We start from the raw sequence: 13,326 nt of genomic DNA on the forward strand, positions 1-13,326 counted from the left end.
TTATCTGATGCGACACGGATTGTGGAGGGGTCAGGGGGCCCCACTCAGGAGACGAGGGCTCAGGCCCTAGCTGGACCCCGTGTGGTCTGCTCCCTCGCCAAACAGCCAGGGGGTGGACCGGAGCCCTCAGTCCCAGCTGCGGGGAGAGGCTCTGGAGGAGGAGGCCTGCCAGCCTTGGGGCTCCTGTGCCTCCAGTTCTGTGACTTTGGGTGACGCCCTTCTCCATCCCAAACACCATTTCCTCACCGATAAGCGAGCCGGGAGGGCTGTGTAAGCTCTGAAATTCTTCCTCTTGGAGGGTGATGATATTCCCGCCCCTGATTATGGAAGTTTATAGTAATCATATTTTTATTTGCATGACAACTTTTTTGGTCTTAGCTCTGACTTATTTGATGCCAAGCCCTTGTTACGACAGCCAGCTCGCCCCCATTTTATACCATCTCTTATTCTCATTGTTCCCTTGGGGAAATACTGCCTGCCTTCTAACCATTTCTAGAAATGCACTCCGGCAAAACACCTGTGGTGCTTGTGCCGGGCTCTCCCAATCACGGGGTGAGAGAGCTTCTGCTACGGTCGGGGGTCGGCCTGCGAGTTCCCTGCTGTGGCTGACCCACAGTGACGGTCCTGAAGGTGCAGAGCAACGGGGGCTGGGGGAGGAAGGCCCCAGACACCTCGTGTTGCCTTGTATGCCATGATGGGGAAGCAGGGCACTGAGGGGGTTCTCCAAAGGCCTGCAAGTACTTCTTAGAGCCACTGCGCTCTCTTCCAAAGAGATTGATCCCTGCGGGACATTCACGCGTGTCTGGGAAGCTACTGAAACCTCAGCATGTATTCATCCTCGGAAGATGAATGAGGCATCTTCAAGACAGAGGAGGATCTCCCTGATTCATAGTGGCTGCCAGTCCTGGGACGAGGGAGGACCACACATGAGAGCCAGTGTCCGTCGTTCGTGTGAGGTTGATGGGCGTTGCTGATTCAGCTGATGTGGAGGTGACGTGGCAGCGGGTCAGTAGGGAGGGTAGGGCCCCGGCTCAGGGATTCTGATGACTCTTCCATGGCTTCCAGACACACTTTTCTTTGAGTCATTGACGGGCTGTCTGGTGCCAGCCTGCAGCCTCAGAGGGCAGGGTCACCACCTGCTGGGCTGTGCTAGCCACAGACGAGCCTGATGCCTGAGTGGTCCAGGCAGCCCATCCTGGGCCAGGATGTTGGAGAGGCACAGGGGTGGGGTGGCAGGGCACAGTTCCACCCACCGTGGGCTCACGAGCAGGCACCCAGCCCGAGAGCAGGGGAGGCGAGAAGGAGTCTAACTGCCCACGTGGGCATCAAACCGCCTGGGAGGTTATCCCAGGGTTTGAGGACGTGTTTCCTTAGCCGCAGATCATCTCCTTACCTGAGGCTCAGGTGAAGAAGGAGTGATGTGCTGCAGCAGGGAGACAAAAGCTTTGTCTACCTCCTACATGGCACCATGCATCACTTGGGTCACACGAAGTGGTTAGCTCTCATCTTGGTAACTCAGATGGCTTACACAGCAGAAATTTATTACTCACAGCTCTGGAGCCTGGAAGCCCAAGATCAGGTGCCAGTGAGGTCGGGTTCTGGTGAGGACTCTCTTCCTGGTTTGCAGATGCTGCTTTCTTGCTGTGTCCTCATGTGGCAGAGAGCAGAGAGATGGCCGCTCTTCTGTCTCTTCTCATCAGGACACTAATCCCATCCTGGGAGCCCCACCCTCATGACCTAATCACCTCCCAAAGGCCCCACCTCCAAATACCATCACATTAGGGATTTGGGTTTCAACATGTAAATTCTGGGAGGATGTAAACATTCAGTCCAAAGCAACTGTATTACTTTTGTGTACCATTTATTTTTAACAAGTAATATATATACACAGGACAAAATTTTAAAGTATACAATGCATTCCCCTCTGAATCCCATTGCCCCAGATACCCAGTGTCCTCTCTGGAGACAAGCACAGTGACAAGTTCCATGGGCATCCTCCAGACATAGCCATATACATAGTGCAAAAGCTGGCAGGCCATATGGGCCATTCTGCACCTTGCTTTTCTGCACTCACCGATGTATGTTAGAGATACACACCAGTAAATATAGAGCTGCCTTATTCCTTGAGCAAGTTTTATTCCATTGTGGACATACAGCAATCTGTTTCACCGATCCCCTATCAGCAGCTGGTTTCCAATCCTTTGCTCTGACCATGCCATGGTAATTAAACTGAATACACACCCTTTTCCCATTTACCAAAATATTTGTGGTATAAGTTCCTGGGAGTATAATTCCCAAGTCAAAACGTATAGGAATTGTAAATTTGACAGAGCTTGTCCAACTGCCATCCAGAGAGGCTTCATCAGTGTGCACCCCACCAGCAATGTGCCAGGGCACCTTGCTCATAGTGTTACAGGGGAAAGACAAACTACCCCATTGCTTAAATTTGCATCCTCTCATAAGACGGCATATTCCAGATGTTTACTGGCTGTTAGTATCTGTAGATTTTGCCTGTTTCTCTGGCTGTTGGTCTTCTTGTTTCTGATTTGGAGGCACTCTACTGGAGAAATTAGCCCTTTGATTAGGCGTGCTTTCCCATTTATCTTTCGTCTTGGCTATTTTATACGTTCTTTTTTCCATACGGGGGATTTTTATGTAGTTGAATTTTTGAATCTTTTCTTTCATGTTTCTGGGTTTGGGGGCATATGTTTTAAAGCCTTCCCCACCCCAAGGTTGTAAAAATCAGTTGAACTTTAAACGCCCCCTACACACACACACACACACACACACACGCTCACACTCACACTGTGTTAAATGTAAGTCTACTGCAGTCACACTGCTTAATGTCCCCCCATAGAATCACTGATCTTCTAAGCTGGAGGGAGATCAAAGGTCAACAAGTCTGGCCCCCTTGTTTAAGCAGTGAGGGAACTGAGACCCGCTTGTAGTGACCTTCACCACCTGCAGTCCCACTGGCAACTGGCCATGTGGCTGTGTGAGCACTGGCCACAGGGAACCCACCCTCAGTCTCCCCTGGATTCTGCCCAGCCCTACCCCACCTCCAGGCCCAGTCTCTCTAGCGAACCCAGAAAAGAGCTGAGGCGTGGCTTCCGTTTATAAAGTTCACAGTGTTTCTGGTTGAAATTCAATTGATATTTAAATCATGCAATACCTTAGGCTGGGGGCTTTGGTAGGAATTTCAAGGTACAGGTAGAATTCCAGGGAGCAAAGAGAAGAAATTCTTCTTCCTGCCAATCCTTTTTCTGCGGGATAGAAAAACACATCCTCGAAAATGCCCATCCTGACCGTGGCATTCCCTGGAGAATGACACACCAAACAGTACAGGATGAAGAGCTCAGAAGGGGGACCACTCTGCCCATCCAGGCGCAGCCCTTGGGGAGAACCCAGTGGAAGATGCCCGGGCACCTGACCAGAGGGCGGGGATGGAGGAAGAGTGGCCGCGAAAGCTCTTCTGGACACTGAGGGTTAACTGTTGCTGCTCGGTGGACCCAGCCCACGGGTCATCTACGAGAAGCTCCCCCACTGGGATTGGAAGTGGCAGATTGGCGTTTCTTCCTCGTCTATAAAATGAGTCATTTATTACCCATCCCACCGGGACGATTCACTTCCCAATGGCTCTAAATCAAAGAGCAATTCTCTCTAACCATCTAATACATGATCTCAAATAGATCCCTGGCCTTCTGCTCCACTGTAAATCCTGGGGGCCCAGGGCTCAGAAGGTGGGCACAGCACCCCAACTCTCGTGAAGGGAGGGCAGAGCCACCCCCAGAGAGAGCTGGGCTCTGTGAGCAGGTCGGAGACCTCAGGGCTTTAGTGACTCCCCCTGGCGAGTCTGACATGCAAAGACCCACTGCCTCACCCGCTGATGAGCATGTCTGTGCAGCTGTAACTGGTGCGTCTTCAAACCCCGGATCTCTGGGAACAAACGACGCACTGGCCCCAGGAGCTGCAGAGGCTGCCCGCACCGCACAGGCGAACGCGCTGCCGACTTGGGTCCCCGCATGGCTTGGCTTTCCCAGGCTTGCTCGGCTCCTGGGCTCTCAGCTAAGGGGACAGCAGGGGGCAGCAAAGGTGAAAATGTGACGGGAGGCTGGTGGGGCAGTGTGGCCCGGCGTGGGGAGGGGAGGGGTGTTCAGAGACCGACATCAACCACTGGCCTGATCTTTATTATTCACAGATATCGGGGTGCCCTGTGGCCTGTGGCTGGCCCTACTCCACAGGAGTTAGCCCCTTATAAGAACTCATGGAAAGCACACCTGTGTGCCCTCCTCGGCGAGGGCTGTGCCGTCCCCGCCAGCCTTGCGGATCCCAGGCACCGGATGCTCACCCTCGTCCATCATCGAAGGAGCCTCGGAATGCACCCACCCACCCCTCCCCAGGCAAAGGAAACCAACATGCTCCTGGCGCATCCCTCTGTCCCCAGGAACAGCCCGAGGTATCTGGGCGCCCGGGTCCCTCCTCCAATCCAGCCCATCCACAGCGACTCAGAGCTGCCCCCTGCTGTCCCCTTGGCTGAGAGCCCGGGAGCCGAGCAAGCCTGGGAAAGGCAAGCCATGCGGGGACCCGAGTCGGCAGCGCGTTCGCCTGTGCGGTGCGGGCAGCCTCTGCAGCTCCTGGGGCCAGTGCGTCGTTTGTTCCCAGAGATCCGGGGTTTGAAGATGCACCAGTTACAGCTGCACAGACATGCTCATCAGCGGGGTGAGGCAGTGGCTCTTTGCATGTCAGTTACAGGAAGGACCTCCCCACCCCCCCACCGCGAGGGCAGCACGTTTCACAGAAACGTGGAAGCGTTTGCCCTCCATGTATGCACCCACTTCTGCCCCTTCCTGATGACAAAGAGGGAGAGGAGAACAAGGGCTCAGGGACGTCTGAGACCTACCCGGCCTTCTGGTCCTGCAGCTCCAGGGGGAGCTTTTAAAATCCTGTGGCTGAAACTTGGCATCTTTCCTCTCACTCCCCCTCCTGGAGATTCTGATACTGTGCCTGCGTGGAGGGGAGGTGCTGGGAGGGCCCCAGGCTGGGAAGGGGGTCTTCATAGCTCCACCTGCCAAGATTCAGATGAGCTTAATTTTCTGCAATTAATGATTTTTTAATGTTCTTAGTGTCATGTTCCAAGTGTAAAATTCATATTCATAATGCTGAATAGATATGCTTTTTAAGCTACATCTGCACAAGACTGCACGAGGGGTCTCTCCTCCCTCCACAGGCTGCCCTGGCGAGGCAGGAGAGAAACCCCAGCTCTGTCCCTGGGTAGAGCCCTCTGAGAGCTTCCTCCCGTTTCCTCGTCCTGAAACGTGCCAGGCAATGATGTCCACCCACCAGGCAGCGTGTCTCCATGTGGGAACAAGGCACAAGCATCCAGCAGGTGTTGGCTTGGGAGATGAATCGGAGATCACGTGGGAGTCGCACGCCAGGTAGATGCTTCCCAAGCACCGGCTGGTTCAGGTTCCGCTCCTTGAATCTCACAATAGGCTGGTGTCCCAGGGGTGGGGGGATGGGGGCTTGTTTAGCCCCTTCCCTGAGTCCTGTGACCAGCTGGGCAAAGCAGACACACACACACACACACACACACACACACACACACACACACACAGGTGACCAGAGAGCCAGTCTCACTTCCTCCCAAACCATAAGCCTGAGGGAGGGACAGAAAAGCCAGTGTCCCCACGAGAGGCTGGCATCCTTCACACAGGACGCCTGCCGCTGGGATTCGCTTACCAACACCAGGCCCTGCGGAGAGAGGTAAACTTCCCCGTCCTGGCGGAGCTTGCTGTCTAGAGGGAGGGAAGCAGACAGAGAGCGAATGCTAGAGGGCATGTGGAAGCGCAGGTGCCAATGCGGCCGCCAGGGTTTATGACAACAGGTGAGCACCTGGGCGGGGCCTGCGGCTTCAGCTGGTGAGAGAGGGCTTGGGAGACGTCAGCTCCCAGACTCTGGGTGACACCTGACACCACCGCTTTTATGCACATCATGCCAGTGAAGACCTCTACTAGGACTGTCACCCCTGGAGGGTCACAGCCAGACAGACAGAGACTAAACACGCACACAAACACATCTGGCCACCCTGCAGCCCCGTGAGAGAACAGGGAAGAGCCTCATCCGTCCGACTCCTGGGACCCAAGTCCTAGAGCAACAGAGATCCACGGAGATCCCCGCCCCTAACCCAGCACCACAGCCTCTCCTGAAATCTAACCGGAAGCACAGGGAGAGCCCACCTCCCAAGATGATGGCGCTAACCAGAAGGGACCCATTTGCCCACAACCTTCACCCCTTCAACTTTGGTCCCTTTGATGAGTGAATAATCAAAACTCCTTGACACTATCATTTCTCATTTCTGAAGTCTGCGTGGGGCTGTCTAGTGGTCACTTGCACATCTTTTTCTGCAAACTACCTGTGTCTCTCCTTTGCCTACTTTTCTCTCAAATTGTTCATCTTTCTCTTAGTGATTTGAAGAAGCTGTTTACATAGCATGGAAGTGATGTGTTATCTGTTATACATATGGCAAATATCTTCTCTCAGCGTGTCACTTTGTAAAAATCTTTATGATGTCTTTTATCTTTATCAAATCACTGAACTATTTAAATAAGAGATTTTTATATACCTTTCCAGTTCATTCTCTTGGATTTTCATACATAGATAATTATCTGACATGCAAATGATGGCAGTGTTGATTTCTTCTTTCCCTCATTTCTTCTCTTGGTCTCACTGAACTGACCAGGACTGTCGAAGTGGACTAATTGAGGTAATAGTGAACAATATCTGTTAGTTGGTTCTGGTTTCTAATATTTTTACTGTTAATTATGATGTTTGATACAGGATTTATGATAAATACCCTTCATGAAGTTAAAAAAGTTCCCTTCTTGTTTTTTTTTTTTTTTTTTTCCCAGTACGCAGGCCTCTCACTGTTGTGGCCTCTCCCGTTGGGGAGCACAGGCTCCAGATGCACAGGCTCAGCAGCCATGGCTCATGGGCCCAGCCGCTCCGCGGCATGTGGGATCTTCCCGGACCGGGGCACGAACCCGTGTCCCCTGCATCGGCAGGTGGACTCCCAACCACTGTGCCACCAGGGAAGCCCTCCCTTCTATTCTTAGCTTATTTTTACTTTTAAGGTAAGGAATGAGTCTTGAATTTCATTAAGTCAATATTTTAATTTTTCTCCTTTAACCACTGAGTATTCCTTATGATTCCTTATGTAGCTGTATTAAATGTATACATTCATATATAGTTTATTTTATAATGTAAATATATAATAAATAATATCTACAGTATATATAATAGAATATATAATTACATAGAGAATGTAATTCCTTATGCCCCGTGAATACATCATAGCACATCCCTTATTTTAATTCCCGGCTTGTCTTGTCTCACTAATGTTTTACTTAGGTCTTTTCACATCCACGGTAGTGATGTGTCAGCAGCAGGGTTTCCTTTTTGTATGTGTCCTTGACCACGTGGGGCCTCCTGGGTACGCCAACACAGAACAATGGGGGAAATGTCCTAACTTTTTCTATAAAGTGAATTTAACATAGGAAAGAGGTGTTCCCTGAAAATTTGGCAAAGTTCACCTGGAAATCCCCCTGAGCCTCGTGCCTGTTTGGGGCGAGGAGGTGGGTGCATCTCCAACCGCCCTTTCCCTTTGTTTCTCTCCGTTTCTTGGAACAAATCTGGTGATTTCCTGTATGTTTTCATTTCACCCATGCCTTCAAGCCCATTGGCACGAAGGGGGATGGATGTGTCCTTGCACACTTACAAGTCTCTCCAGTAGTGCAATTGCCTTCTCTCACTGTCTCTTTCTTCCTTGAGCAGTTACCAGAGAGGTGCCTGTTTTACTGGTCTTTCCAAAAGCTTTTGAATGATCGGTCACCCCTAATGGGTATGTGTTCTATTTCATTACTTAGTGTTTGCTCAGGCTTGTTAATTGATACTCAAATCGCTATCTTCTACTTTGCTTGTCAATTTCTGATAGATGTTATTATTAAAATTTCTTAATATGACTGTGGATTTGTCAACTTCTTCTTCTATTGGTAATATTTTTTGCTTTTTTAGTACTTTGTTGTAAGGTGTTTTAAGGTTAAATGCTGTTATATGTTCTTGGTAGATTATTTCTTTTATGAATATAAAATATATAAAATATTCCTGTTTTTCCCATTTAATGTGTCTTACAATGAATTCTGTTTTATTTGATATTAATATCAACACGCCTGATATCTGTCCTAATTTAAAATGCACATATTCCCTGACCAATAAATGTCACTGCTAGGAATTTATTCTAACCCACATGCCATGTGCAGTATTTGAAATGAAAGGTACAAGGTTATTCTTGCAGGCTTTTGGGGTAGTAACAAAGGACCGGAAACAACCCAAGTGTCTATTCACGAGGTTTTGGCTAAGGGGGTCCTCTGCCCCCTAAGAAAGAACGAAGCTCCTGCGGTCCTGATATGAAATCATTTCCAAGCTGCATTATTTAATAAAAACAAATGCTAGGAGCAGAACATTCTGTACAGAAGTCATATTTGTGTAAAAGGGAGAAAATACCTGCATGGAATATCTCTGGAAGGATATACAGGAAATTACTGATGCTCGTGGCTGCCATGGAGGAGAAAGGGGGCCGGGAGAAGGTGGGGGGAGGCATCCTGCTGATCTGAACTTCTCAAATACTGAACGCTGTGAATGTTGGACTCTTCCACATAATATTAAAGCAAAACACCCACACCTCCATCTTTCGTTAGTGTTTGCCTGTGTCCGTCTCGTTTCAGTTGTTTGAGCTGTTTTGTGTTTGTGTTTTCTTGTTATTTCTATCCTTTTTCCCTATTCATTGCTCCCCTTAGACTGATAAAATTTTGTTACCTTTTTCCTCTAGTGGATGGGAAGTCATAATTCCTATTTTTATGTCTCTACCATGTTGACAAACACGTATCAGTTGTGTAGGGAATGCACCATGCTTGGGCACACAGCCCAGCCCTGCTTTCTTCCCTGATGACTGCTGACGTTGAGCACTTTTTCATGTATCTGTGGCCATTTGTCTTCTTTGGGAAAATGCCTACTTAAGTCCTTTGCCCCTTTTTTTAATTGGATTTTTTTTTAATTCAGTTGTATGGGTTCCCTGTATTTTTAGTATTAACAGGTTAAATTTTAGTATTAACCCCTTATCAGACATATGGTTTGCAAACATTTTCTTCCATCCCATAGATTACCTTTTCATTTTCTTGGTTTCCTTTGTAGTCCCACCTGTTTATTTTTGCTTTTGTTGTCATACCCAAAAGAATCATTGCCAGGAGCCATGTCATGGAGCTTACCCCTTATGTTTTCTTCTAGAAACTTCAGAGTTTCAGTCTACATTTAAGTCTTTAATCCACTTTGAGCTGACTTTTGTATATGTGTAAGATAGGGGTCCAGTTTCATGCTCTGTGCATGTGGCAATCCTCTTTTCCCAGCACTATTTATTGAAGAGACTGTCCTGTTCTCATTGTATAGTCCCAGTTCCTTTGCCAAAAATTGACCATATATGCATGAGTTTATTCCTGGGCTTTCTATTCTGATCTACATGCCTGTTTTCCTACCAATAGCATACTGCTTTGCTATAGCTTTTTAATACAGTTTGAAATCAGGAACATGATGCCTATAGCTTTATCCTTTTTCTCAAGATTGCCTTGGCTATTCAGGGTCTCTTGTGGCTCCATATAAATTCTAGGATTCTTTTTTCTGTGAAGAACGCCATCGGAATTTTTTAGGGCTTGCGTCAAATCTGTAAGATCACTTTGGGCAGTATGGACATTTCAACAGTATTAATTCTTCCAATCCATGAGCATGGAGTATCTTCCCATTTATTTGTGTCTTCAATTTTTTCATCCATGTCTTAATAGTTTTTGGTGTACAGAATTTTCATGTAAGTTATTTGACGTTAAGGAATTGTTACTGCTTTTGGTGTGAAGTTATTGAGGTTATTTTTTAATTTTTTTTTGCGGTATGCGGGCCTCTCACTGTTGTGGCCTCTCCCGTTGCGGAGCACAGGCTCCAGACGCGCAGGCTCAGCGGCCGTGGCTCACGGGCCCAGCCGCTCCGCGGCATGTGGGATCTTCCCGGACCGGGGCACGAACCCGTGTCCCCTGCATCGGCAGGCGGACTCCCAACCACTGCGCCACCAGGGAAGCCCCTGAGGTTATTTTTTATTTTTATTTTTTAAAAGATTTTTTCGATGTGGATCATTTTTAAAGTCTCTATTGAATTTGTTACAATGTTGCTTCTGTTTTATGTTTTGGTTTTTTGGCCATGAGGCGTGTGGGATCTTAGTTCCCAGACCAGGGATTGAATCCACGCCCCCTGCACTGGAAGGCGAAGTCTTAACCACTGGACCGCCAGGGAAGTCCTGAGGTTATTTTTTAAAAAGAAAAAGGGTCCTTATCTTTTGAAATGTTAGACACGATTTACTTCAAAATAATATAAAAAGGTGGGTATTAATAAGACTGCATTCACTGTGAAAGCCAGATGACAAGGCCATGAAGGTTCACCACACCATACTCTCCTCTTCTGAAATTCTGATTGTCATGATAAGATGTGTCACCCAGAACCCTGCCTGACACATAGCAGGGACCTGGTAAGTGATTAACTGAAATGACTGCGCAGCTCCTGCCTGGTCAGCACAGCGCCCGAGGGAGCCCATTCAGCACTGGAGATGGTTCCCAAGCTGCTAAGCAACCCTTTACCCACCCAAATCGGGCTCACTGTAGTTGAAGGGTCAATACCGCCCTCTGGAGGATAAAAGGTAAACCCACAAGAAAGTCCTTCAAGTGCTTTCAGGCCTAACCACTGACTTTATTCAAGAGCTGTCTTCACATTAAAATTCCTTCCACCAGCTAAGGCTTTAATCCTAATGTTTCCATTTACCCCCAAATAAGTTAGTTCCTTCTGCCTCATGAACCGGAGTAAACACTAGAGTCGTACACATACCCATTTTCATTAATGACTCTTTATTTAAACTTTGCAAGGATCCCAAACCCCATTTAAAAATTAAAATTGCAGGGTACTCCAATAAAAGCACATAAGCCCCTCATGACTAGTATCACAATTCACAATACAGCTCTTACTGTGAGAAAGTTTATTTTACCTTTTATTACAAAGGCACAGAAGTCATCTGAGACCTCAGATGTTAACCCCACTGCGTATTAATGTCGCACTAATGGGCAACTTAACACGGTTATTAAAGCTGATAGTACAGTTTTCCAACAATCCACGCGTAGTTACAGATTCTCCCTAAAAAAATGCCTAAAAGAAGCACTAGGCCTTAAGACCAATATAGGCATAACAAAAGGGACCTGAAATTTTCTGCCAGGGCAGTTATATGTCTTGGTAGAATAAGACTTTAACAATGAAAGTCTATTACCGGCAACAGGTATACTGGACCCATCTTTGCCAAAGAAATGGGGAAATTCTAACAGCTAAAAAAATACCTTCCATACGCTCCATGTGAAAGGAGTCCGGGGGTCATTCAAAGACCTAACCTTCCGTCACTTCCCAGTCTTTACAGATGTGTGCCTCACCAGTCAGAAGTAGGCCTGGGTTTCATCTCAGCGGCGACGCCGAGGTGGAGGCCCCTGCAGCCAGCGCACCAGGGCGGGCCGGCCGCCGGGTCACTGCCTGTGGCGGCATCCGGCCGGCCGGCTACTCTGCCCCTTGCTCGGCACCCGCCTTGTCCTCCGGAGCCCCAGGGCTGGCTGCACTCTCGCTTGTTGGAACAGCCCCCTCTTTCTTCTTTTCTGCCAACACTTCCAGCCCCATCATCCTGAGATAGTGAAGCCGTTCGTTCTTTGGCACAAAAGTTCGAATCGAGGCCTTTCCCCGCCATCCACACAACACGATGGGGCACTGGAGTGTGTCCGGTTTCCTGTGAACAGAACGGCTCCGGGTAAGCGTTAAACATCCTCCTAACTGCACCGTAGGCAGTACTAACATAGAACTGCTCCCCCAAAAATACCCCCAAGCCACGGGGAAGGCATTTTAGTCTGTGATTCTATGGAGGCTTCTCTCAAAGAAAACCAGCTTCCTTCTTCCTGTCCTGAAGAGCATCAACACCCTCAGGTTGGCCAGTCTTTCCTTCTAAAAACTCACAGTGGAATAACCCCCAAATCTGCAGATTTCAAACACTTTCAGTGTTAGAATCTCCAAATACTTGCGTCTTCGCCAATGTGAAGACCTATCTGTATGCCCACCCTACCCACCAACAGGAATCTGTCCTGTCCCTCATGGCTCCTTGCAGCTCCTGCCCACGTCTACAGGTGAGCAAACTGAGGCCCCGCAGAGGCCGGGTAACTGGGCCCAGAGCAACAGCGCCAGCCGCGTGGGGTGCCAGGACCGGGAGCCAGGACCACCATTCTTTGCAGACTCAATGCTTCCCAGAATTGGGTCTGGTCACCCACCCCCACAACGGTACAATGCCCAGCACACCAAGCCTGCCTGTGTCCAGCAAGCAGTGCCATCCGGGCCCAAACACCCTGGCTGCGCAAACGGCTTCCCAGGCGGCACCGACTCCCCTTTCCTAACTGGGAGGGCGGCTACTGTCTGTATTGCGCATGTGTCCCTTATCAAGCACTGTGCGTATCCCCGTGTACTATGCATACTGTTATTTACTTTCTTTCAAACGTGACTCTGGTCTAGTTTTTAGGCTCCTAAAGCCCTCATTTAAGTAAACATGTGTCCCAAGCCTACCTGATGCCAGGCATCAGTGACACAGGCTGTGCACGGAACAAACAAGCGTTTCAATCATATTTCTTAAAAAACAAACAGAAAAAGAGAAGAGAAAGGCCTGAACCAGGAAGAGAGAAACCACTAAGAAAAGGAGATGGAAACACATCTCCTTTTCTTAGTGGTTTGGTAAAAAACGATGACAGGAAAATACCAGAAAATTCCCATACTCCCATTGTCTTCCTCTTTAAAAAATCTAATTCCTGAAGCTGTCTTTTCACCTGTCTTTTCACCTGTGTACTTCAACTGGTAGAAACCAGTGTATGTGGAAAAGCGGACCCACATCTTAAAACAGCCTACAGTTTTCTACGTGGGCCACACAAGCACTGTTACCTTAAAACCCACCTGCCGTCTTACTCCTGGTCCCCCCCCCCCCCGCCCAAGGCTGCTCCCCGCAGACGATGCTGGATGCTGGGACCTGGCCTCCTGTGCAGACTCCACCCAGGCTGCTGTCCAGCTGGGTCCTGCCTTCCAGAGAAGCTGCCCAAACCCCTCTCCAGCCCAGACCCTGTTCTATCTCCTCCTTTGGAAATGGTGCTTTATTTGACAGAGGCAGCTGCTAAA

At 48.7% G+C, this 13,326-nt stretch overlaps 1 protein-coding gene across 1 annotated transcript in view; it reads right to left on the reverse strand.

The window, feature by feature from the left end:
- Positions 1 to 10,971: 10,971 nt before the first annotated feature.
- The window catches only part of NSUN2 (NOP2/Sun RNA methyltransferase 2), a 29,598-nt gene continuing 27,243 nt past the window's right edge, over positions 10,972 to 13,326 (reverse strand). The window contains exon 19 of the mRNA XM_027125296.1: positions 10,972 to 11,905. Coding sequence (XP_026981097.1) covers positions 11,683 to 11,905 — 223 coding nt within the window. The 3' untranslated portion in view covers positions 10,972 to 11,682. The remainder of the gene's footprint in view (positions 11,906 to 13,326) is intronic.

This window comes from Aethalodelphis obliquidens, unplaced genomic scaffold, assembly GCF_003676395.1.
Source record: "Aethalodelphis obliquidens isolate GAN/ISIS:26980383/991018 unplaced genomic scaffold, ASM367639v1 scaffold29, whole genome shotgun sequence".
NCBI classification, from domain to species: Eukaryota; Metazoa; Chordata; class Mammalia; order Artiodactyla; family Delphinidae; genus Aethalodelphis; species Aethalodelphis obliquidens.